The sequence below is a fragment of the Rhinichthys klamathensis genome, unplaced genomic scaffold (assembly GCF_029890125.1).
Source record: "Rhinichthys klamathensis goyatoka isolate OS25496 unplaced genomic scaffold, OSU_Roscu_1.1 h1tg000144l_1, whole genome shotgun sequence".
NCBI classification, from domain to species: domain Eukaryota; kingdom Metazoa; phylum Chordata; class Actinopteri; order Cypriniformes; family Leuciscidae; genus Rhinichthys; species Rhinichthys klamathensis.
This window is the reverse complement of record NW_026606679.1, coordinates 661,775-688,518: the sequence shown is the minus strand read 5'-3', so window position 1 is coordinate 688,518 and position 26,744 is coordinate 661,775. Positions and strand designations below refer to the sequence as shown.

At 38.3% G+C, this 26,744-nt stretch overlaps 1 protein-coding gene across 1 annotated transcript in view; it reads right to left on the bottom strand.

Annotated features, from left to right (window-relative positions):
- The window catches only part of cdk12 (cyclin-dependent kinase 12), a 33,002-nt gene extending 10,639 nt beyond the window's left edge, over window positions 1–22,363 (bottom strand). The window contains exons 1-2 of the mRNA XM_056257782.1: window positions 20,516–22,363; window positions 15,937–16,602 (exon numbers count right to left, since the gene is read on the bottom strand). Coding sequence (XP_056113757.1) covers window positions 15,937–16,602; window positions 20,516–21,561 — 1,712 coding nt within the window. The 5' untranslated portion in view covers window positions 21,562–22,363. The remainder of the gene's footprint in view (window positions 1–15,936; window positions 16,603–20,515) is intronic.
- Between the last annotated feature and the right edge of the window lie 4,381 nt (window positions 22,364–26,744).

Here is a 26,744-nt window from a genome sequence, read left to right as displayed (position 1 = left end):
GGCGCACCGGATTACAAGGCGCATAAGATACTGCAGTCAAACGTTTGACTGGGTTTGCGTTATGCATCCACTAGATGTGCTAAAGGGAATGTCAATGAAACAGTCAGATAAAGTCAAACTTTATTAAGCGTTCTGACAACTCGTTCACTCCCATGGTAACGTTGTTCAAACGTTAAAGGAGAACTCCGGTCAATTTTAACATTGAGCTCATTTTTTTGTAAATTTGGAGTGCTGTCAGTACAGATAACAACGACAAAAACCGGTGTTGCCTACACCGTGTTATCCTCTTTTTAAAATTTGCACCCTGTTGACTTAAACGGGACAAGTTTTAAACCCTCTTTTAGCCTCTTAACAACCTTAATGTGTCATTACAAGTGCACAGCCATGTGAGTGAACACGGTGAATCTGACGGCAGTAAATGTGAAAGATATGAATAAAAATGATGTTTATTCAGCCAGCTCACATACCCGTATTTTCTTCCTGTTTTCGGTCGAAGTCCACAGTAGGCGATTGTCGAGTGCGCGCGCGCGATCATTGGTAACTAAGCAACAGTGGAGACTCAGCCTGTCAGCTGTCAGCCGATGACGGTGCTGTGTGGTGTTCTGAGAATATCAGCTCAAATGGATAGTTCATCCGAATCAGATGTTGAACACACGGAGGAGATTTGATCGCGCGCGCGAACTCGACAATCGACTACTGTGGACTTAACAGGAAGTAAATACGGGTATGTGAGCTGGCTGAATAAAGAGATTATTCCTGCCTTCGTGAAAGCTCGGATCACAGTTAAGACTGATATATCAGCCCAGGCATCCACGATCCATTGGCAGATAGTGGCGTAAGTCGCCCGGTGCTGTCTCCCCGTCTTGGTGAACGTGTGTTCACCATCCATATATAAGGCGCTCCGGATTATAAGGCGCACTGTCGTTTTTTGAGAAAATTAAAGGCTTTTAAGTGCGCCTTATAGTGCGGAAAATACGGTACTCTGATATTGATCTTACACACTGTCGCTATGGTTACTGGTAAGAGAATACAGGCTTGACTCTCATTGCACGCTCATACAAAGTATTCAAGACGCTGCTATAAGTTGCTGTGTGAACTAGAGGTCTGCTACCCGACCCGAGCCCGACGGGTCCCGAAAAATGTGCGGGTTTCGGGTCGGGTTCAGGTTAATGTTAATGAACAGCCTCGGGTTCGGGTCGGGTTCGGGTTTAACTAAGAAAAACTAAATAGGCTATATATAGTTTGCGTGCCGTGTGCTTTGCCTGCTTGCTGTGTTGTGGTGACCGGCATGCGAGAGAGAGAAAGTATACGTGCGCAGATGTGCAATATGTGCATACACAGTCAGACACACAGGCTCTCTCTCTCAAATATAATGATATATATATATAAATATATATTTTTTAATTATTTGTTTTATTTTATCATATCATTTATATCACAAAACTGTTTTGTGCATGTGCTACCGCTCTCGCGTGCTATTTCAGTCACAATACAGACAGACAGCCGACGACAACAAGCAAACCATGAGTCTGATAAAGCAAAAAATTACTTGGTAAGTTTTTTTCTCTTACTGCTGTGCTGCCTGCTGATAGGGCCGCTGCGCCTACATGTATTTGTTTAATACGTCAAGAAATCATTAAATACAACATAGCATAGCCTATTGCAAAAATGGTATTTGCTGTGAGAAACAGAATGGACCTCGGGTTCGGGTCAGGTTCGGGCTTAATATGTAAATGTAATTGTCGGGTTGGGTCGGGTTAAATGGTCGCGGGTACGGGCCGGGTTCGGGCTTCAGTTTAAAGCCCGTCCAGACCTCTAGTGTGAACGGGACATTTCGAGACTCAGATCTGTAAGTAAATGAGGTTGTCAATCCCAAAAATTGACATTGTGAACGTAGCCTATATCGTAGCCCTTTTCATAGCAGATAAAAAGCAGGACATGACAGATGTTAAAAAGAGTTAAGCACAATAAGCCATGATTAAAAATCTCAATGCCCACTCACGCTGACTCACACACATGAAGCGAGCGCACAGAAAACCGCCTCTCTCAAGTGCCTTTCACACTGAGCGCATTTAAGCAACGCGAATGTACGTTGCGATAACACTCCTGAATAGAAACAATAGATTCCAATGGGGCGATTCGCACCGGGCGCGATCAATCGCAGCGCGAAACGAGAGAAACGATTCTACAGATGAAACATGAAGCCAAATATATGATTACAACGATATACATTATGTATGTGTTTTTCATGTGGCTCGGGGTATTTTTATAACAATAAATAATGAGAAATGCGTACATGAGACATGCTAAGCAGGTGTAGCGTTCAGTCACATTATGAAAACAAATGTTCTCCAAAACACGTTGGCCACAATTGTGTAAATGAGTAAAATATCTCTGAAGTATATTCCCATTGACATTGACATTTTTTAGCACACCAGGGTGACTAGGAACATGAAATTGTTTGTCAGGGTGACTAGAAACATGAAACAAGCTCCTTTTTACAGGAGTATAAATATGAAGAAACACAAAGGCCGAATTCCCTCAATCATTCATCACAATGAATAAAACCAAAGAATATAGTTCTGATGTGCAGCAAAATATTGTTGAGCTTTACAAAATAGAAAGTGGCTGTAAGAAAATAGCTTTGAAAATTCCCATTTCCACCATCAGGGCAATAATTAAGAAAATTCCAATCAACTAAAGATGTTACGAATCTGCCAGTTAGAGGACGTGTGTCTATATTGTCTTAATGCACGTTAAGGAGGATAGAGACTCTTCAAGGATCACAGATGGAGAATTGCAGAGATTAGTTGAGTTTTGGGCTCAAAACGCCTATATATCAGTGTTTCCCCTAGAAGTTTTTCCAGCAGCGGTGCTGTTATGTACCTCCGGAAGAATTTATTTTAAAATAACCCCTTAAACCATGACTTCTGGCAAGTTTTGTGGATAAATCAATTAGCAAACGCCATCGCACACCCGCAGGTGATAGGTGCGTAGAAAAAGAAGACCAAATAGGTAGGTCGACAAATCTGCAAATAAGGAACTCCCGCACACTATCAGTACTTGCAAGTAGCATAAAACATTTTTATTAGCAACGTTTCGGTCTCCCGACCTTCATCAGGCATGATGCCCAGTTCCCTGACCTGATGAGAGGAGTGAACTGAAGAGAAGAAGCACCACCAACATGGATCTGGGAATCTGCAGGATCTGGAGAGATTCTGTTTGGAGGAATGAATGGTCTCTGGTCTCCTGTCAGGTGTTCTCCAAACTCATCAGGCATTATAGGAGAAGACTCAGAGCTGTTATCTTAGGAAAAGGAGGTCGCTAAAAGTTTTGAATAAAAGGGTGCTAATAATTGTGGCCAACATGTTTTGGAGAAAAGCATTTATTTCATATTGTGATTTACCCCCCACTTTTAAATCTTTAACTTCAATGAAAGGTTAGATTTTTGTGATTTTTTTTTTTTTTTTAATGAAAGACCAAAAGGATAAACAATGCAGATTTATTTTTACAGCCATCTTTGATCATATTTAACAGGGGTGCCAATAATTCTGACTACAACTGTACATGAGGAAAAATCCATTCTCGGTCAGCGCCACCTAGCGTGCAGGCGTGAATTAGCTAAAGGCAATCAATCATTTCGTGTTCAGTGTGAAAGCTCCGTTTGTCAGCGATTCGCTTAGCGTGGTCGCGTCATGCTCAGTGTGAGAGGGCCTTCAGACAGCACGCAATCCCAAATTCGGTTCTCTTTCATGGCTTATTGCACTTAAATGGTCAAATACACACACAATTATGTCAAAATGCCCATTGTGTGGAATATTCACAAATATAGTCGACTGTCTTAAATGAAGGTAACAGTTGGGCAAAAAACAGATATGTATCAGTTAGGGGTGTGCATGAATATTTGATCTGTAATTATTATTCGAAAAAATAAAATACTATTCGAATTTGACTAAGTTGCTTTGCTGGCCGTAAATGCAGTGAATCCATGATAAATCCCAAGCACTAACTCGCAGTTATAATTAAATGCACTGGGTGGCGCTGTGGAGTGTGTTTAACAAGTTGTGTGTATTTGATCACATAATGTTGTCGTTTGCTTCGCGAAGTTTGGATTTACTTGAAAATGATCTTACTAAATGGAATTACTTTTGATCAAATTAATTAATGAATCTGAGTTATAATATCATCACCACAATGAGAAATCACATGAAATCCAAACAGTCGACTGAGGAAAGAGCTGTCCATCACTGCATCACGACTGCAGGTAAGCGCAGCTGGACCCCGCGTGATCCGAGATGATAACTTATCTAATAGTAAAATGATTTTGAGACATATACTTCCTTTGAGTTTCTTTGAGGGAGACAAGGTTTAAGAACAAAAAACACAAAGTGCTGTTAGAAACTTAGAACACCGTTATCTTTGTGTCTCTGAAACGTCTGTCAGCAAAGCGCCTTTTCTCCCTCGAGCATAAATTGCTGGCGGCGCCCCTGCATGTGGATATTATTGTTTTTCTCAACATAAACGTCAAACAATATAAACACGATAATCATACGCTGACTCAAGTGTGTGTGTACGTTCTGTACGATATCTGGCGCAATCGCTTTATTAGGTGTTTTTTTCCGTTCGCGCTGCTTGAGCATGCTTTTATTAATGCTTTTGTTTTTTATATTTTTTAGCTTACACATAGGCCTACTGTTTAATGTTTTCAACTAAAAGAAAACTTTAACATATATTTTAAGCTTGTTGTGTATATTGCCTAATTGTAAGCTTGTTCAGAAATGGTGACAAAAACGTAACAAGAAATTAAACTTAAAAAATAACTTCTTTTTTGTTAAACGTCATTTAAATAAACGAATATTCAATTTTTATGAGCCCGAATATTCGAATGCAATATTTTTGAAAAATGCCCATCCCTAGTATCAGAATATTCAGGGGGTATTCAATTCAAATTCTTCGAGGTTCGATCTCTGCATTTCCTTCCGAGCGGAGGTCCGGACAATACTTTTTTCGGAACTCTTTTCCATCTGGGCAGCAGTAGCACTTTGTAAGTGAAAATGAAACAAGAAAAAAAAAAACTAAACAAAATAGTCCTCAAAGATGAGGATATTGGGTCCCGAGACCAAAAGCAGTGGCGTCTCAGAATTTTAAAAAAGTAATCTTTCATCAGTTGAGCCAAATTGGATATGAATATTTAAAGGTAGGATGAGATCATATGTTTTATTTGGCTATTATTATTTTTACATTTAGACACCCATGTATGGCAGAAGGGTTAGTTATTAAACGCAATAAACTGTGAAAAAGATCACAGTTTTGTCAAATCTTATTGCACTTGCATGGTCGAATACATACGCAGTCATGTCAAAATAGTAGGGCTGTGAATCTTTGGGTAGGCAGCGAATCGATTCGATTCACGATTCATAGGTTTTCGATTCGATTCAAGAACGATTTTTGCAAATTCAGAAAGATTTGATTCGATGCGATTCACATTAAAATTCGATGCGATTCAATTAATTCGATTCGATTCTTAATTTTTTATATGCATTCATAGGATTATTTAAATGCTTCCCCCAATGGGTCTTAGTCAGGGTGTGAATTATACAGCTGGCTTCGGGGGTCAGAGAGTGGGAACAAAAAGAAAGAAAAGAAAAACAACGACATTTTGTCTATTGTTAACGTTAGTTCATGTTAGTTTTTAATGAATCTATTCTTATAAAAAATATTTCCAAAGCCTATAAATTAGCATTAGTAAAAATGTAAACCAAGATTTAAAAAGGCTTTAAAAGTATAGTTCATCATGCTAACTATTTTGTAGGAATGGATACACAACCTTAAAGTGTTCCTACATTAAACATCCTTCCATTGTGAGACTAAAAATACCATGAACTTTCCCAACTAAAACCTTAACTAACGTTTCCTCATGGAATAGCTATACTCTTTGTTTACTCTTTATCCGACTGAACATTTTCCTTGTGATTCTGAAATAAAACGCGCCGGCTGTCTACTTGTGCTTTATTAACGATTACGAATGCAACTTTAAAGCGCATCTGATTGATGGATAAACCACGCGCTCTTATTTCAGTGTAATTAATGTTGTAGTTATTTCATCAGTTCAGTTTAACGACATTAAGTTACATTTCATTCATCATTCATGATTAATCGGTGTACATTTTAGACACCTATTATACGTTTTCTCTTTCCATGTAATAAATGCGCACCCTTGAATAAGTGGGGTTTTACTTTAACTGCTCAGGACGGGTATGACCCATTTCCGTAAAACTTACAGTATCTTATCAGTATCAGTACATTATCTTAAAGAAAATAACGGTGACGTTTCCACGCAACGAACGCGTTGTTTCATAGCAGTGACCGCGCAATGATATGGCAGCTTTATCAATGGCTTGCTTTCTCGATAGAGAGCTGTCATCTGCTCATGTGAACACCAATGGCTGTCCTGAGGAGAGCTCAAACACGGACTGCTCAAAAATCTGCAGATGAGAGCTATATGGGACCGAGCGCGAGCGAAATCCAGTGAAAGATGGTAAGAGTGCAGCGAGTATGTGTGAGAGCTGTGAGGACGCGAAATGACGCCGCACAACGCCTCATAATTCGCGCATGTAGTCATTTAATGACTGTTTTTATGTTTTAAAGCACTGAATCGATATAGAATCGCAAATTATTCGATTCTTAGCATTTTAAATCGAATATTGACCGAAATAAACGATTCACAATTCGAAATACATGTTTCAAGATCGATGCATAGTCAGGATTTGTAATCGATGCATCGAGAAAACGAATGAATCGTTACACCCCTACAAAATAGCCATCATGTGATGTATTCATGTAAACAGTCAGTTATGTCAAAAAATATATATAGATATATCGTACAAACTCGATATACTGCCCAGCCCTAATGTCTAGTGAAGGTAAACAGTTGGGTGTAAACCGGATGTGTATCAGCATAATGGATTTGTGCATTTGGTCTTAAAGTGACAGAAGCCTAATTAACCTGATTTGACCTGTCTGTGTCTAATCAAACAAAAGAGAAAATAACTTGCTGCTCTTTAATGAATAACTTTTGTAGCTCTAATAAGAATAAATGTATTTAATTCACATAGTGAAGACTACATGCAGCATTTTCTTTTTTACATTTATATGTAGTTAAATAAATTTAAATTGACATTAATTAAGTACCTGAAAAACTTAGTTAAATTCATATTTCGTTATATTGAATTTGTCCTATTGTTTGTAATTTACATCTTTGTTCTTATTTTTAATAACACAAATAACTATATCGTCATATATATATATATATATATTTATTCTGAAATAAAATTTCTCATATTGTGAAATAAGATTTTGGTCATATCATCCACACCTATTTTGGAGTATTTTCTCCTTAAAACTGCAGTGTACCAAAGACAGATTAAAAACGCGGTTTGAAACAGCCCACTTTCCCACCATAACAAACATGATTTTCAAAGCATTGCTAAGAATGCTGATTTTCAGAAGGCAGCTGACTGACTCGAGTGGCGAAAGGGAACATGGTTTGTGTAACATTAGCATTAGGGATGCACGATATTGGATTTTGGCCAGAGTTTCCGCTAGAAAAAAATGGTGCCGGTTAGGGATGCAGCGATTACCGGATTTCACAATTAACCGCGCTTTAAAACGTCACGGTTAATTAATCGTAAAGACTATGCTACACCGCGGACGGCACGGAACGGAACTTTTGCACCTAACACAAAACGAAAACAAAGTTACACCAGCGGTGCACCAGCTTAAAGTGTCGTGCTCGTCAACCACTGAGGGACTAAGCAGCGACGCTCTATTTCCACCGAAAAAACGCCTTAAGGGCCTGTTCACAGATCGCGTCTTTTGCGCGCTCAAGTTCATTTCAAATGTAGGCGCACGGTGTCCGCGCTCATAATGGAAGCGACGCGCTCGTTTTTTCCAAGCGCGTCCGCGCTGCATCGAGATAAAAACATCTCAACTTTTCATAATGCCGCAAGCGCACCGTGGGTCAAGTGACAAGAATCAACAGAGCAACGACAGACGCCTCCGGAGCGCAACCGCCCTAGCGCTTTGGAAAAAGGAGAATGCGGCGTGCAACTTTCAGCTTCCAGTGCAACGTAAAAAAAAAAACAACAACAAAAAAACAGCGGAATGTTTTGGTTACGCAAGTCTGTGGAAAACAGAATGTGACGTGCTCTCAAGAGTTTCAGTCAGTGAACATTTAACTTAATATCCTATTGCTTTCTCCTGTCTGTGTTGAGTAAATGTCAGGCTTTGTAGTTGTAATATGCCCGGTGTAAAACACTAACATAAGATCAGGGCCGTGTAGACTTCTAGGACTACCAATTAACTGCATTTCAGTTATTAATAACACTGCATGAGAGATGTTCTCAGTTTCTTTCTATAATTTGTACTCAAACTTCAAACAAACAAACCAAAATAATGAGATTATAATAGATGATTTCCTAAAGGCACATGTGAAATTTGGTTTAATAATTAAAAAAGAGTATTAAAATAAGTACAATAATATTGGTGGATAACATTTGGACTATATTTGTTTTCTTTTAAAAGAAATACATAGGCCTAATATTTAGCTTGCATTTAATTCAATAGAGCCAAATACTTTGTTTATTCTTATTTTCATTGGGATTTATTATCCCTTTATAGTATTATTTATGTTTTTATGTCAAATACCAACAAGATATTGTTTTCAGGTTTTCAAGTTTTCTACCTCGGGTTGAAAATAAATTTAGAACAAACTAAACACTTAATAATTTTGTGATCTATTTCAATCAAAGTGCCCTGCAGCCTTTGACTTAATTTGTTATTTTTAAAAGAAAAATGCTGGATGTTTACAAAGCACTTCTCTTTAATTCCAAAGGAAGAGATTGATTATTGTTTGTCATTTTCTAATTTTGTACTGTGTTGTGGCAGCAATAAATAACACATTAAAATCTAGTGTTGAGTGTTCATGTGATATTATACATTAGTAGTGTTGTGAAATTAAGTGATGCATAATAATCGTGATAATCGTTAAATCGTGATTATTTCTCAGACAATAATCGTACTTACAAAATCTGTAATCGTTGCATCCCTAGTGCCGGTCAACATGACCGGCAGAGTTTTCGTTTTACGGACATTTTGATGATATGCCGGTCAAATATCGCCCCTTAAAGGGCATATTGCAGGTTAGAGGACCCAACGAGTCAATGTATAGAAAAACAATGTAGTAATTAGATTTTCTTTAAAATATACTTAAAAAAACGTTACATTGGCTTCTGGAGTCGTTTTTGTGAGAGAATTTTACTTCCGCATCTGAAAATGGGCGTGACGTAACGGGCGGGAGAGCGGTCTATTCAAACCATTCAAACAACAGGAAAACAATGGATCCCAATGACATTTCGGACTTACTCGTCTGACAGACCACGGACGACAGCCTTACAATTATGAGCCTGCTATGCTGCCGAGAGAGCAGGGACAGGCCAGGATTAATGTTAGACAGAACAACGGTCAGAGGAGACACACATTATTGCAGAAGTATTATTATAAAAAAACTTGCGTGGAGTGAGTGTGCGCAGCCGCAGTTTATTGCATCACTTTATCACGCTATTTTTGATTAGCCTAGCTGTCAGATACTGAGTAAACATTAAAAGAACAGGCCTATTCAATCTTCCCTGGATGTTTTTTTAACGAAGAAATTAAATAATAGCAATCAGGAGAATGGAAGCAGCAATAAAAAAATGAGGACTGTAGTGCTGTCGGCAAAACATTATACCACTGCAATAAAAACTGCACTGCAACAAAAAGGTAAGGCATATGTGTTTTTATATTTAATGCTGTTCACTGTGAGTTTTAATTAATAGTGTAATAGAGTTAATTGTGCATCGTTCATTCTGTTTGGTAAAATGTGAGGTGTATACCGTTCGATAATGTCGTTGTTCTACATGCACAGAGGGGAATGCAGGCCTATTTAAAACGCCGCCACGCAGGTGTCCTGGTGAGAGACCACCGCTAACTTATAGATATAGCCTATATACACGTTCGCTAACGATATACATTGTGCTCACAATATTGTACAGATTATTACCATCGTATATCAGTTAATAGCAAAGCTATTATTGGTCATCTAGGAGTATTGGAATTTACCAATAACAGAATAAACTATAAGCTTTGATCAGGCGCGTATGTCATGCTCATTAATATCCATCCAGACTAACGTTACATGATATAACTTAGCGTTTTCTCATCGAGAGACAGATAGATATGTTTATTCCTGATGATATACACGTTTTTGTTCCTCAGATCTGGTGTACGCTACACACGACCGCGTTTTTCGAAGCCGATGCAGAAGAGAAAGCCTGTCTCGCAGCTGCACAAACCGCACACAGGCACGAAAGATATACAGCACCGTCCCTTGTTAGGAAACCTGACTCGATGTCCTGACAGGCCGGAGTTTTTGCAACCTCCACAAACACAATAATTTACCATGACGATGATAAATTAAAATACAAAAACTACCGAAAACACTGATTCACGACCGCTCTCACTGACTTTTTTTTTTTTATTCGATGCCACAAGAACAAGAGGTTTTACATATTCACAATATCACATTAACATTAGCTGGCAGGAAATAAAAAATACAAAAAAAGTTTTACATAAAATCCATTGCTTTCAAAGCATTACATGTTTTCATTGCTTTTTTGTTTTTAGTTTGTTCCAAGAGATGTACATATAATGTGAAGTCATTTATAAAATATGAAAAAAAGCCCAATTCTTTTTATGTAGGCTATATGGTATTTTCCTAATAAAACAAATAACTGTATAATATGTTGTTCTTTACATTCCAAATTGTCATTCTGAGTATAAAAAAGCAAATTTACCCGCTCGTACTGAATACAAACCTATCTGCGCTGCTGAGGCTCCCTCCCTCTGGTGACGTAAAATGACGCGATGTTGAAAAAAAAAAACGGTTTTTACGAGCAGTCAAAGAAATGCTCACTTTATCTACTAAATTTGTGCCCTTATGTCGTTTTAAAACATTTTAAATCCTGCATTACCTTTTCATATGGTATTTTCATACAAGGTTATATATTAATTTAGATTTTTTTTTAACCTGCAATATGCTCTTTAATTAGTCAAGTTGAGGAAAACTGGAGGCAGGCTATGTAACCTAAAAAATGACTTCACATATCGCGTCTTTTGCGCGCTCAAGTTCGTTATTTCAAATGTAGGCGCGCTGCCGATATTCAATATGCCGATATTTTCAAACTAATTTTGCCCGATGCTAGTGCTGGGCGGTATGACCAAAAATCCATATCACGGTATTTTTCAAAATTATACCGGTTTCACGGTATATGACGGTATTTTTTTTCCCTAAGCATGACTGGGTTAACCACATTTTCTACTGAGTGAGAGAGGAAATACTGCAGTAGATTGACTTAGAATGCCCTATTTTACTGTCATGAGTGAATATTGTAGAAAAATACACACTAGTATTAATACAGGTTTGCAAGGCTGTTTACAAATAGGTGCCAGCAGGAAGCGCTTCAGGAGCGGCAGAAATAGCGGTTTCCCCGGTAACGCCTGTACACAAAGCAGCGCAACGCACATAAACGCTGCTATATCAGGAAAGATAAAGAAAGATTCAATCGTAATAACAAAGAAACTTTTCAAAAGACCGTTAGTTCACTTCAGATACATTCATATAAAAACACCCGTGCCGCGTTTTGACTTTGAAACGTGCAGTGCTCATGTTTATTCAACGATGTCAATGCCAACCACAAATAGATTTTCCAAAAGGCAGTGTTGATATTATTGTAAACCAATGTATGGGAAACACTGTAATATAATTTGACAGCTATCAATTATAGTTTAACCTATCCATCTTCACAGTCACGCAAATGAACACATGCATCGCCACAGAGTGCAAGAGTGAAAAGGGACGCTCTCAAACAGTGTCGCGCCGCGTTCCGATCGTTATTAAAGCGTCATACACCGGTATTGCGGTATATTAAAAATTTATATCATAACAAAAATAAACACCGGTATTTGGTATAAACCGGTTTACCGCCCAGCACTACCCGATGCCGATACTGATGTATTTGTATTTTTTTAGTGCAAAAAAAGCTTATTAAAGTTCTCAGTCAAGAGCAATGAGTGATTTCCTCTGTGTTTTGTTGTTTTATTAACATTAAAAGGATAGTTCTCCCAAAAATTTTAATTTTCATCATTTACTCTCTCAAGTTGTTTTAAACCCGAATAAATGTCTTTCTTCTGTTGAAAATAAAAGTTATTTGGAAGAATGTGGCTAACCAAACAGTTGCTGTACGCCAGTGACTTCCATAGTACATTTACATATATTCATTTAGCTGAATATCCATAGTATATTTAAGCACAAGAAAGAAATGAACACAGGTTTGGAACAACATTAGAGTGAGTAAATAATAGGGATGGGAATTGATAAGATTTGATCAATATCAATGCCACTAACGATTCTGCTTATCGATCCGATTCTTTAACGATTCTCTTATCGATTCCCAATAGCACTGTGTGGAAAAAAAGAGTCATATGCTTTTTCAGGGAAAAAAACAAGTGGTTTTATTTGTTTTAAAGCTTACACTTGAGTAAGCAAACTGTACTTTTATGTAATTTATGTAATAAATGGAACCTAATTGTAAAGTGTTACCGATTAGTTATACACCGATTAAACGTCCCGTGAGTTCAGTGTTGGAAAGATCAGTTGTTTTAACCATTCATTAAAACGAATCGGTTCAAATGAGTCATCATTAGTTCGCGAATTGGACGTGTCATTATCTGACGTGTGCGCGTTGTGTGATTATCCCGGCGGTTGGGACATCCCACAAGATTTGTGTCATCACAGAAAACATTCCCTCACTGCATAGTTTTTTTCGTTTATTTAAAGTGTGGTTTATGTCAGCTGAATGTGCGGAACGCTTTTCAGAGAAGATAAGGCAACGTATTTTAGCACAATTCACACCCAGCGGTAGCCTAATTCAGGAAAAACAAATCTCCGAATGCTCCACATGAAACTTTAGTCTCCCGACCTTACCATCGTGTCGTTTATTTTGATTAATACGTGCGAGGGAGAGAGAGCAAGACAGCGCTTAGTTTTGAGACGGTGAAGCCTTATACTTTTGCCTTTCTCCGAAGAGAGAGAGTGCGCAATAAGACTCGAAAGATAACTTCCAGTATGCAGGCGCTGTTAGACAGGCTTTTAGTTCCTAACATGCGCCCTGTCACAAGCGCAGCAGTTCATCTACATTACTCACCGATCAAATAAGGCTTTGGCGGTACAAAAATTCGCTTTGGATGCCATGCTATGGTGCTTGATAAAGGACAAAAGGGACAGTTGTGAGTTCACGGTCTGTAGCCTACATACTATGGCTGACTCAGAGCAGGAGCATCGATAAGAGGACTCGTTAACGGCGAGGGCATACAATATCGATGGATCGTAAAACTTAGAACCGGTTCTCGAGTGGAACCGGTTTTCAATTCCCATCCCTAGTAAATAATGACAGAATTTTTATTTCTGGGTGCAGTATCTCTTTAAGGACAAGCAGCAGCATATTATAGATACTGTCTCTTTAAGAGCTGCACGCGACATTTGACAAGCAGATTTTCTCTGTTTGCTTTCACTTTAGACATAACCAACTTTGTTTATGTAAACCTTGAGTGTATTTGACAGTATCAGCGCAATAAGACTCGAAAGATAACTTCCAGTATGCAGGCGGTGTGACAGGCTTTTAGTTCCTGTAAGCGTCGGGTGTACGCGCTCAGACAAGCGCATGTTAGAATGACATGTTTAACTAGCAAGACTTTGACGCATATGCAAATAATGAACTTTTGTGAATTGCAGTGTCCCGTGAGTGTAACTCTCTGCGTTTACATGTGATGTGATTGTACGTCGAGTTGTACAGTATGTTGAGATGAAGGCGCCAGAATTGAACTGATAGAATGCACGATACTATGATTTTGCTTCAAAAGCAGATCGTGGAGACATTTTAATCGTCCACGATCAAAAACCGTGATTATCGCACACCCCTGGTTGGAAGTTTAAGTTGCTGGCGCTCATGCTTCGTTCACGGCCGTCACGTGCGCATAGGAAACACGCCACCCTATCGGCAAGGCTCATCGGCAGAAATATTAATATCTGCCGATGCCGATGATGGTCATTTTAAGCTTTTATCGGCCGATACCGATGTTGTCCCGATATCATCATGCATCCCTAATTAGCATCACGTTATTAACTGTTTGACAACGTAGTCAAGCCAAAGGCTAATCGTATCAATTACTGTTATGTAGACATGTGCCGGTATTCGGTAATGCGATAAATCGCGGTAATGAATATGAACGATATTGTTATCGCGGGCACTTCAAAATACCGTGAAAAATAAAAGATTCGAATTTAGACTTTTAGAACGCGCATTAGCTTATTTTCCATCAACCGCTTAAACACTGCGTATATGCTGCGCAAAACGCGTGCACACTCTGATGTAAACAATCCCCACATGTATAAGCACTGTGTGCATGCGGCGGCAGTGCGCACTCTAGGCTAATGTAAACAATCCTCACATGGAGAAGAAGCATGGCGGAAGGAGGAACGCTGCCGACGATTGCAGGGCTGCCAACTCTCACGCATTCAGCTTGAGACTCAAGCGCCTTTCAGACAGGACGTGGAACACGCGCGGGGACGTTTTGTTGCTGCGTCGACCAAAGCACGCCTGGGTTAAAGTTCAAAACAGTTCAACTTTTTATTTGCAAAATAGCAAATCGCGTTGTATCTGAAGGGCAAAGTTGAACCCAGCGGCCAGCGCAGTGTATTCCGCATCCTGTCTGAAAGGCGCTTTACGCAATTGACCCTTTTCACACGCTCTCACGCAGAGAAAAATCGCGGAGCAAAGAGGACACTGACACCGACAGACTAGACAGAGCAGGTTACTTTTGATATATATATTTAAAAAAAAACATTCAGCTCTTAGGTTCTGTCCATTGTGCACTATATTATATATTTATTATATGTTTACTTGTCATTACATAATTGTTAATATAATAAAAACCGCATTGCATTTCATTTCTCTCTGTATGTTTACCGCATTATGTGAGATATATTTTGTTCTTGAGAAAAATTAACATGCAGACTGTAGCCTACCTAATATTTATCCAAATGAGTCAATATTGAATTAAGATTGAAATCAAATCCAAGAATTTAATTGAATAATACAAACAGTAGCCTACCAGTCATTGTACCATGTAAACATTGTAACATGTTGTCGCTAAACTTAATAAAATTGTTTAGTTACCATAATATGTTTTGAAAATCACAATTACACATTGTGATGCAAGTTGTTTAGATACCCACAATCCATCTGTTTCTTTTGAGCAATTAAAATATCGTGATAATACCGTATACCGTGATAAAAGCTCAATCAATTAACCGCAGCATGAAAATTTGATACCGGCACATGCCTACTGTTATGTGTCCGACATTGTAGAGAGTGATGCATAAAAACGCATTAGCATTCTGATACATTGACTAGTAGACGAGCCTTTATAATTCACTCTTCATCTTTTTCTGAATCAGTTTCTGGTTCAAACATATATGACTGAATTAAACCAATATTTCCACTTGCCATTGTGTAGCGTTTACTACAGTCGAGTTTATTTAATTTGTATCTTTGTATTCCTCCTATTTTTTTTATTATTATTTGCTTCTTTTTTCTTTATTTTTAATAAAAAAAAAAAAAAAAAAAAAGCTATATCATGATAAATATTGCCCACCCCTAGACTAAATGATTGGAGAAGTCTACCACCCTCTTGAGCACTGAAGTTTGTTACCGCCAGAGCAATGCAAGAACATTGCAAATGTGTTGGCCAATTACGCATGTCTGCATTTGCAGGACTCACCTGTCCCTGCAGTCTCCCAGAAGAACCGGCGGCAAGGGAAGAGGTGGAAGTGTTGATGTCTTCATCACGTGTGCGGGACTTTGTGTAGATTTCTGTGTGGGGCTTTTAGAGCGAGAAGAAACAGGCGTCACAGTCGCTGAGGGTGGAGGAGCTGGCGGAGGGCTGTTTAGAGGAAGAGGAGGAGGGGATGAGAGAGGAAGAGGAGGAGGAGAGTGCGCCGGGAGAGGAGGAGGAGATGAGAGAGGCAGCGGAGGAGGACTGGATAACGGGAGAGGGGGAGGAGGAACCACAGCGGGCTCCTCCGCAGTAACAATGTCTGGAGGTGGGGAGGGCGGTCTCTGAGGCTCAGGGGGCGGGGCCGTCTCTAGTGGCGGCTCAGTGATTTTCACCGGTGTATTTGCCACATTGGGCGTGTTCAGGCGGAGGGAGGGTGAGTTCTTGGCGGCGGCCGCCTGACGCTCTTTCTTTTTTCGCGTCAGCTCGGCTCCAAGGCTGGACGTGATCGGCAAACGTGAAGACGAAGGGGAGCGGCTGCCTGGGTGACCGCTGTGGGAGGAGCCTCCGCCGGATCCTCCGGAATATAAAGAATGTTTCTTAGTGCGAGAACGGGAAGAGGAGCGGCGAGAGGAGTAGTGAGGAGAACGGCTCCGGGAACGCATAGAAGGCCTGGGAGGGAGAAACAAGAGAAAAGTTTTAAAATCAGACGTGAACTTGCTCAAATCAACTTCATGAGGACAGACAATAAATGCAGACTTTGTCCAAATAATTTGTCCTAAATTCATCTCTTTTAAAGCATGACCCTCAACCAGTCTAATTACACAGGGTTAAACCAGAAGACGCAACAGAAATGTTTCCATATTTTGACGTACAACCAAGTGTATTGGATAGGAAACACTGAAATAGGGAAAGTCGAAATAGTTTTGCAGAGTTGAAATCAGTGACGTAACAAAACGGACGTTTAATTTGCGCTTCTCCGATGAAATTCTTCGATTTGGATGTTTCAGTGTCTATTTAATGCACACAACATGGATAAGCTACAACAGTTAAACATGTCACCTTTGTGGACGAGTTCTAGACTGCCAATATTAATTTCTCGATTTTTATTACTAATGACCTGGTTTCTTAAATCTAAAATCTTTTAGTCTGGGCTGTTTTCTGTTGATGCGTGAACAAAATTTCACATTTGTGCTTTGTAACTTTTAATATGAAGCAAAGTCTCAACTTTAAAATTCTGTTGATTTTATTACAAAAATCAAATAATAAATGTCATTTTGGCGCACTTTTATACGGAGTGACAGATCACTGTAGCCATAGATATCCATAATAAAGGCTAGATGTCTTACGGCGGAGTCTCTATCGTCATCACCGGCGGCCATCTTGTCACAGGCAAGCTTTCTGGCGGGCTCTGATGTAAGATGAGTGATCAGCACAAACACAAATACTCTTATCTTATCTATTGCTTTTTTTTTTAGCAATCAAAAAGTGTGTCTAATTAATTGAAATAATGTATTATGAATCATTAAACTTATACAACATTTAAAAAAAATATATGAAAATAAATTTCACTAACTCTGTGTTGTGTTTTTTTCTGGTAATAAAATGAAGACATAAAACACAAATTTTATCATTAATCATCAATTTTAATCATATGAAATTAAATAAACTTTTTGTCAAATAACGTGCTGCACAATGAGCTTTACTGTTAAAATTAAAACATGGATTATTCCTTAAATTCAGTTTTGATGATACTTTATTTGGATTAGTGTTAGTATTATTACATTGGGACATATCTAAATTCTACTGTACAATGGTAATATATTTCTGTCAAGTTAAACCGAACTTTTATTTTGACGGGTTGCCGTGAAGACCTTTTGAGTTTGTGTGTTTGTCATAATGATAGTTTTTCTCAAATGAAGCGGTTAAATGATCACGAAGTGACTTTCGGAGTGGATCTAGAGCCTGGAGAGGAAGTTTTATGCATTTGTGTCTTCTTCATATAGGCAAAAATAAAAGTGAACAAGCAGGATTCGTATTTAAATCGTCTTTCTGGTTTAATATCCACACACACGTCACTTGTCTACATCGCGATTTGATTTCAAGTGTACTGAACGGCTTTCTATTTATTCCTCAAAAGATTTACAAATTCCGCGTAAATTCCTTTTTTATGACTGGATTTCGTCAGCATTTTAGGGGGGGCGGGGGGGTCGTTTTGGGGGGGGGGGGGGGGCGCCCCCCTAAAACAATGGTAGAGGAAACACTGAGCACTGAATAAACGTGGGCGAACAAACACCAAGGTATGTGGAAAGATACTGCACATTACAGAAATGAATCCTATCTCATGTTTTCGCTTAATCAGTGTTAAAAAAACAACTTGTAGGCTACACAATTTCACTTAACGTTACATTTACCTCAAGAAAGCTATTCAATGTCCATAAAATCATTAGTTAGCTAGAAAAAAATAACTCTAGAAAAGCATTTTACTAAATATATGCACTGTATTACATATTCATTATCTTTTTAATTAACCTGTTACTGATGTCTTCATTATTTAATGTATATTTAAATAAATCTTTCATGAAAACAAGCTGTTAACAGTTTATTGTCATTTAAATGTTTATATTTCATAAACAAACTGTAGAAACATTCTGTAATTAAAAAGTTAATATAAAGCTTCCTAATCAGTTTTAGCTCTCTGAGTGTTGATTATTAAATAAGTTGGATTGGAATAATTGATTATTTATTTTCAGTTTTCACCCAAGTGCATCCTGGATTTTCAGTTTTGTTGCATCCCAGTAATGGATTATCAAGAAAAGGCTTGGCGAATTGGTTCTATGCATGGTTTTGTGGATTGGATTGAGAGATATAGGCGCTGTACTCAAGTGGAGGCAGATGATGAACATGAGCTTTCAGCAAGAGGGGTTTTAGCAGACTAAATGATAAGACAAATCCTGAATACATCAGCAGAGAGAAGGTGGTTGTTTCACTGGGAGATTGAGTTATGACATTTTATTAAACATAACAAGGTATTTTTTTTAATAAAACATGCACGTATAAATTGTTCACAATAACTATAGCATGCATTTAGAAAATAAATAGGGTCGATTTTTATTTCAAACTGACTTTTATAATAGCCGATAATACAGTAGTGGATCAAAACCTTTCAAAGTTTTTTGATGTCTTGGGACAACTTTTATGAACTTTTTTGATCCACTTCAAATGTTGACTACTATAGATACATAGGCTTTTAGTTAATGAAAAATGCTGTCACTTTTTTTTTTTTTTGGGTGTTATTCTTGATGTGTCGCTAAAAATGTAGCCCTTCGAAAAATATGCTTTGTAAGCTCACCATTTAACACCAGGCAAGTGCAGCTGGCAATAAGTTGCCATTATAAAAACTGCAAAATTACAGTAACCTAACTCTTATGGCAAACTGTGAACATTTTAATTCTGTAACAGAAAAACCAATCAGAACCATTTGAGTGTATCTAAACGAGCTAGAGCTGTTCATATGAGCAATCAAATGTACATCAAAAACACCTTTCTCTTATTTACACATACCGGTATATATTTTCCACAACGCACAGAACCTGACAGCAGGTGCAGTTCTGTATAAGTAAATTAAAGCCTGCAAGGGAAATTCCAGCTAAATAGACCTGTAATACAGGAATTATGGCATGCCGACATAAGAGCGAGATCAACAGTATTTTTCATTCTCACTAAACTATGCAACTTTAAAGCTGACAGTATGATGCACAAGAGTTTTCATATGAAGACGTGCCTTCAAAAATTATAATAATAATTAGGACTGAATATCTAACTGATATCACATTACCTGCAGCAATAAATTCACAAACTAAGTGAAATGTGCTGATAACTTATCAATATTGCAGTTTAAAGGGATGTTTTTTGACGGTGTCCTTTTTAATGATGCGTTCATTTTAATGTGATTGGGTCTACACGACTTTGTACAGCACTTTGGTCAACTATTATTTTAATTGTGCTTTATAAATAAATTGAACATTGATAGTTCACCTAAAAATGAAAATTGTGTCATTTCTCACCCCCATGTTGTTCCAAACCTGTATGAGTTTATTTCTTCTGTTGAACACAAAAGATGATATTTTGAGGAATGCTGGTAACCAGTCAGTTGATGGCAGCCATTTGACATCCATATAGTAGGAAACAAAATACTATGGAAGTCAATGGCTGCCGTCAACTGACTGGTTACCAGCATTCCTCAAAATATCTTCAGTTTTTGTGTTCAGCATACAGGTTTGGAACAACACGATGAGGGTTATAAATGATGACAGAATTTTAGTTTATGGGTTAACTATCTCTTTAAGGTATTATCTATGAATACTTAGTATGCTAATAATCAGGCTGTGAGATTTTTACACAAGCAAAATACATTTCTTTAAAAATAAAAAATAAATAAATAAAATTGTGGCAATCTTTCAGCACACATCTTTCACTGATTTTGACATTTCCAATGCAATAACGTACGTGTCGAAAAACGCCTGGAGTCACTGTGTATATGATGCACATGTCAGATGTGTGAATTAAAGAGTGTTTTACTCACCTGGACACTGGACTGGTGCTGGATGAGCGTCGGTTGCCGTAGGGACTTCCAGGTGAGTGTTTTCGGCTTACATACGGACTTCCATCCTTCTCAGCGCTAGAAGACCTCCTCCTTCCATAGGGGCTCTCAGACCTCTGTCTGCTCCGCCTGGGCGGCTCCCTGTACGGGCTCGGGCTCGCGGCCCTGCGCCTGGAGGAATAGCTGTTCTCGTGTTCCGCAGTGGAAGGACTGTCCGCTCCACTTCTTCTGGACTGGCCCTTTCCTTTAGGGCTCGACTTGTGGCTCTTGGCGGCTTTCCGATGACTGCGGTCCTCCTCATAGTCCTCGCTCCTCCGCTTGTCTTTACGAGACTTTGATGAGCGGACACTTTCCTTGCTGATGGAGGAGGACGCGGAGGAGGCGCTGCTCCCGAGACTGACCGCGGACTGCACCGCACCTGATGAGACAGAGTCACCGGCCCTCTTACCACCGGACTCACCGGGGCGTCTGGATGTAGACGCAAGGCACGCGACTGGGCTTGACTTCTCCTTGGCCTTTTTCCGGCTCTCTTTGCTCACTCGCTCCCGGTCCTTGCTGCTTTTCTTTCCGCTTTCAGTCCTCTCTGCAGAGTCCCTGGCCTTATTCGGGTCTTTGGACTTCTTGCGGGAGCGCTTGTGTTTATGAGCCCTGTTCTCTTTGGCAACCCCCGCCTCGCCGTAGTCCGACAGCTCTAGGCGTTCGGCGTCTCCGCTCCTCGCCGGTTTCCCGGTGGCGGGGGAGTCCAGGAACGTGTCCGAGTCGGAGCTGATGTCGTCGTACTCCACCAGAGGCTTGATGGCGCCCACTGCTGGCGGCGCGGCGGTAGCGCACACGGAGCCGGTTTCGGCCTCGTGTTTGGACTTGTTTCGTTTGTGCTTGGAAGAAGTGGACGAGCTCGTCGTTTTGGTGGGATGCCGACCGGGGCCCGCGTGTAAAGGCTGACCGTCCTCGGCGGCCGCCTGCAGCTGCTGATGATACAGCGATTCAGCCTTCCTCTTGGTCCCATGCAGGCGGTCTGATCCAGGCATACCTCTGTCCTCCGGAGACGCGGACCTACGTGGTCAAGACAGCACATGAACAGCAGAAATCGCTCAGTATTGGGTAAAAGTGAGAAATCTTGCCAGACGAAAGAGTCGGATCGAAGCAAAACAAAGATGCGCACGCGATTTAATGCGCATAGGTTATCCACAACTCATCCCCGGTCCCGTGGCGTCTTTGAATCGCGTCCAAATATATCCAATCCGAGAGTACAAATACAACAATAACAACAAAAAATGTTTTTTTTTTTAAACGATATGTCTTTCACGATGGCATCACTGGTCGTTTGTTTCCAGGGCGCCTCAAGCAGCGCATTGCGCTCGCGCCTCTCGGCTAGCTTTAGCTAAGCTAGCGTCCCTCGAAAAGACAAAAAGAAAGAAGAAAAATACAGGATGTCCTTGTTTTAGATTGTTTATCCTTGTTCGATATCAAAGCCTAAACAGATGTTTAGCTCTCCTTGCACACGGTTTCTGAGCTTTGAAGCAGTAAAGCTCGCTCTGTAGGGATATTGTCCCACATAACTGAAAATAAAACTTGACCCGCTTGCTTCTTGTTCACATATTCGCTTTAATGTTGAGTGTAAACTCTCTGTAGTTTCATATTCATCGCAAATTATCACATATTTATGTGTTAAAATTGATTCCAGTTCACTTAAGCGGCTCTGGAAAGAGACCAGACCTAGAAATTGGGCGATGTTCGTGGATATAAAACCCTCCACGGCCCTTAATTCAGAGAGAATTCACTTCATCCATTACAGCCAAAATTATGCGCAGCCTCTTCTGCGCATGCGCGGTTTAAGCCCATCCCACGGAAAAGGAAATACCAAAGGCTACTCCATTTAGAATCAGAATAGAATGTATTGTGTATTGCGTCCTTAACAACGTTCTTTCGCATAAATAGATTATTTCGTAGGTAAATAGTGAAAACTAGGCAGGAAGTTTATTAACCTATAAAATCGCCTGTTTAACCTGCTTCTGTAGAACAAGATCGCTGTCAATCTTCATGGTAACTGGGCGACAGCCAATGAAAAGAGGCAACTGTACCCCGCCTTCAATCGCGTTTCGCTTGAGCTGGACTTTGCTCACCTTTTGATTCCTTAGTCAAATCTGTGTTATATATAATTATATTCCATTTATTATGTAATAACAATTTGATTTAATACGTTTAATAAGACAAAATAACAATACATTACCGACACTATTATGTTATTGTAGCACGTGTAAAGTTACAGACTCTCCCTTCGTAAACAAGCATATTAAACATAATTTCCAAACAAACCTGTTAAAAATTTCCGAATCAACCCAAGCAAGAGGCCTTTTAATGTTTATGCCAATTATACCACTCCACATATATGAATATGGATATTTTTTATTTAAGTATTTACATCTTTATAATATCACAACAATCGACCGATCATATTAAGAACTACGTTATTTACATAGGGCTAATATGCTGTTAAATAAATGTAATTTTGCAACAACTATGGTTATATTAGCCTTGTGTAACAAATACATTAAGTGCAGTATAATTTCACCTTCGTAAGCATTCATCAAAGGCGAATGTATGCCCAGTTCGCAGTTTCCGTGTTGTAGTTAAATAACAGTTGATCAATTTGCTGTAGTTATCCGTATATTTTCCAAAAAGCTCGGTATTTGTTAACGTCGCGCATAGATGACGTCAGAGTGCGAGTCCACGTCTCCAACAGTGATTACAATAATTTTAAAGGCTGTTACATTTATAAAGCAAAATCTGATGTGATAATGATCACTTCATACATTGCTATTACATATTTTACATAGGCCTACATATTAGTCTACATATACCTGTACAAAGCTATTATTTGTAAGCAAGTGGGTGTGTGTGTGTCTGTGTGTCTGTGTGTGTGCGTGGTAAACCCTACAATATGGGTACAAAATGTCCCCACAAAGATGGCAATATCCAAAATATATTTGTTCTATCCTTGTTCTTGTGGGGACATTGTTTGCATGTCCCCATGAGGAAAACAGCTTATAAATCAATGATGTTTTTTGAAAATGTAAAAAAAATGCTGAAAGATTTCTGTGATGGGTTTAGGGTTAGAAGATAAAATATACTTGTACAGCATAAAAATCAATATAAAACATGGAAGCCCAATTTGTGTGTGTGTGTGTGTGTCAAAGAGTTTGTATTAATAAGGGACATTCCTTAATGATACTTTTCTTAGTTTTGTAAATGATGGCATGAAAACACTTTATGATTGTTCATTCCTAGAACACAGGTGCCATAACTCTTTCTCTAAAAACATACCTTGAAGTCTTTATTGGCAGCATTTCTTGTTGATTTGGGTTTAAACATATCAGAGATTAGTGACTTTAGGATGGTTAGTACATGTACTGACCATCAAGAAGTGGTATGCAGTCAATATGGGGGGAAAAACTTGTGTCTGAAATAAAATGTAGGAGATGGGCAAGATTTCAGTTTAATAGAGCATTTCATTTTACCACCCTTCTGAATAAAACAATAGAAACCATCACAGACGTTCCAATGAATGAAATACCATTACAAAAATGATGAACCATCAAAGCGTTAACCATTAAAACCATCACCTAATGGTTTCAGTGGCAGTTTTGCCAAGTTGGCAGCTTTTTTCCCGCAGAATTGGGCTATTTGTAAACTATTGCTACATGGGCCATTCCACCGAATGGGTGACATTTGCTTGTTGTAACTCTTCAAAATTAAACTTAATTTTTTATCTTTTTCAACATTGAATCTATTACTACACATATTTAACTATTTAAAATGTGTATTGGTCAATCTCAGGCAATTACAAGGTTTAAGCTGAAGATGGGCGCATGTTTTCTCAATCCTGTTACCGAAAATCATGTGCCATTTAAAAAGCAAGTTTAAAAGCATGTCAATTAATTCCTTTGTTTTCCCCACAAGAAAGTGTTTATTTTAAAGAAATTGTTGGTTATATGTTCAAAAAATTGATATTTGTGACAATAAAATCACTATTAAGGCAAGGTCTATTTTAATAAAAAACACAAAGCCATTTTTTCATTTTAAAGAAGACCGAAGCCTCAAGTTTATATATATCTTTTTTTAATTTAATTTATTAAATAATTGTATAAATTATGGGCCAAACAAAACTAATAAAAATAGTGGTTTAATTTTATTTTATTTAGAAAAAGAAAAAAATAGTAACAGGACTGAAAGTAACAGGATTGAGTTTTTAAGCAAAAAGTTATCAAATACATGGCATATGGCCACATAGCATAGATGCATGAGGCATAGATGCATAGATAGCATGAGGACACTGAGCCATTTCTAGTGCCTTACCAAAAGTTAATATTTTTAAAATAAAAAATTTAAATCTAAGAAAAAGTTTAGGTAACAGGACCGTATGTTGAGATTGACCTTCTCAGTCATAGTTACAATTTCATCAAATATACAGAAATTAAAATGAGAGGACTTACTTATGGTCGCCCCATTGCCTTCAGAAGATCCAGATGATGCAACTTACTGTTGAAAATGTGTCTTGTGGAATATTCTACGTTTTTCAGAGGGGGGATGTGTAACAGGACTGAGTGAAAACCCGGGGACATGACTAAAATGTGTATTTTATCTAAAATATTAGATCAAATGTTGTTTTTTTCATTTTAAAGCAGATTGGATATAAAGTCACACAACAATGCAAAAAAAATCATTATATTTCATGGTAAAGTTTAGAGATATAGAGTGTGGACATGCAGAAAATGCTATTTTTTAGTGTTCTATGTAGTTTTTATTAATGTTTTTAATTATACATTTTAAATTTGTAGTTAGCTTAATGTGCATGACATTTTGCTTAATAATAAAATGTATTTTTTAATTTTCATACAATTTTATACATATAATGTCCATGGGAACAGAAATGTCACCCTTTCGGTGGAATGGCTCACATGTTGATTTTCCCCCCAGCGGTTTAAAGGTTTGACATAATTGTAGCCTAATTGTAATTCACTGAAATGCATCTATTGAAATATTATACATTCTACCAATGATACAATTGTGCTAGATTATGAATTTTGTGAGAAAGCATTGGAGCTCCCAAAACACTGTTTATGATTACTAGTGATTTTCAAGATTAAATTGTGTATAACGCATAAGAGTGATTGTAAAATACGTATTTTAGGTTTGGGAGTGGCATTTGTTGAGTTTTAAAATTTGTACAGGGTCACTCGGCTTGTTAGGGGCTATTTTTGATTGGCCTTTGGGCTGGTTTTGTTACACAGATCGGACACCCTTGTCCTGTAATGTGTTTTGGGCAATATTCCATTAGTATTTAATTGTTTTAACATGTCACCAATAGAGACCCACAGGGACCGTTACAGTTCCCATTAAAACCAATACAATTCCATTATAATCATTTAAACCATTACAAATTTACAAGGGTTTCTATTGTTTTGTTTTTATCAGGAAACGTTATATTCATGCATATAGGCCTATAGTTGTTTACAGTTCTGCAAAAATAACTAAATTGTAAAAAGTAAGGAAAGATAATTATGAATATAATATAATTAATAGTAAATATATATTTTACATGCATTTTTTCTTTTTCTTAAGCTAATGTGTAAACCGCGGTGCTCAACCATTTGGTACCATTTGGTTTCATTTGTTTGGGAAAACGCTGCCTCGTGTTACCACCACGATTACGTCAAATGACGAAGGCCATCTTTGTGTTTTTATTGGCTAAGACCGCTAAAAGAGGAGCTGACGCACCCAACCCGGAAACGAGCATAACAATAACATGAAAACAAATGATTCACAGTCTGTAAACTTTCCATACAACATTACGATAAACTATTGCACTTTTTCCAAGTAGTTTGCACACATTGATCCGCACAAATATTTGTATTTCCTCAGAACACCAAACAAACTAACTTTCTGAGTAGAACTATAATACATTGAATTAATCTAAAGCTCACATATTTGTTTTTTAAATAAAATATATAATATTACCAGTTTGGTAATATGAGAACGAAAAAAACGGGTAATATTATATCATAAAGTAGTTATATTCGACCTTAAATACCATGAACATTGTCCATAGACAATTACTACTTTTACTACGGTCACCACATCATTACACATAGCTTTAAAGTATTAAATATTAATGCAGACTGGCAGATTCTTATGGACAGATACCACTGCA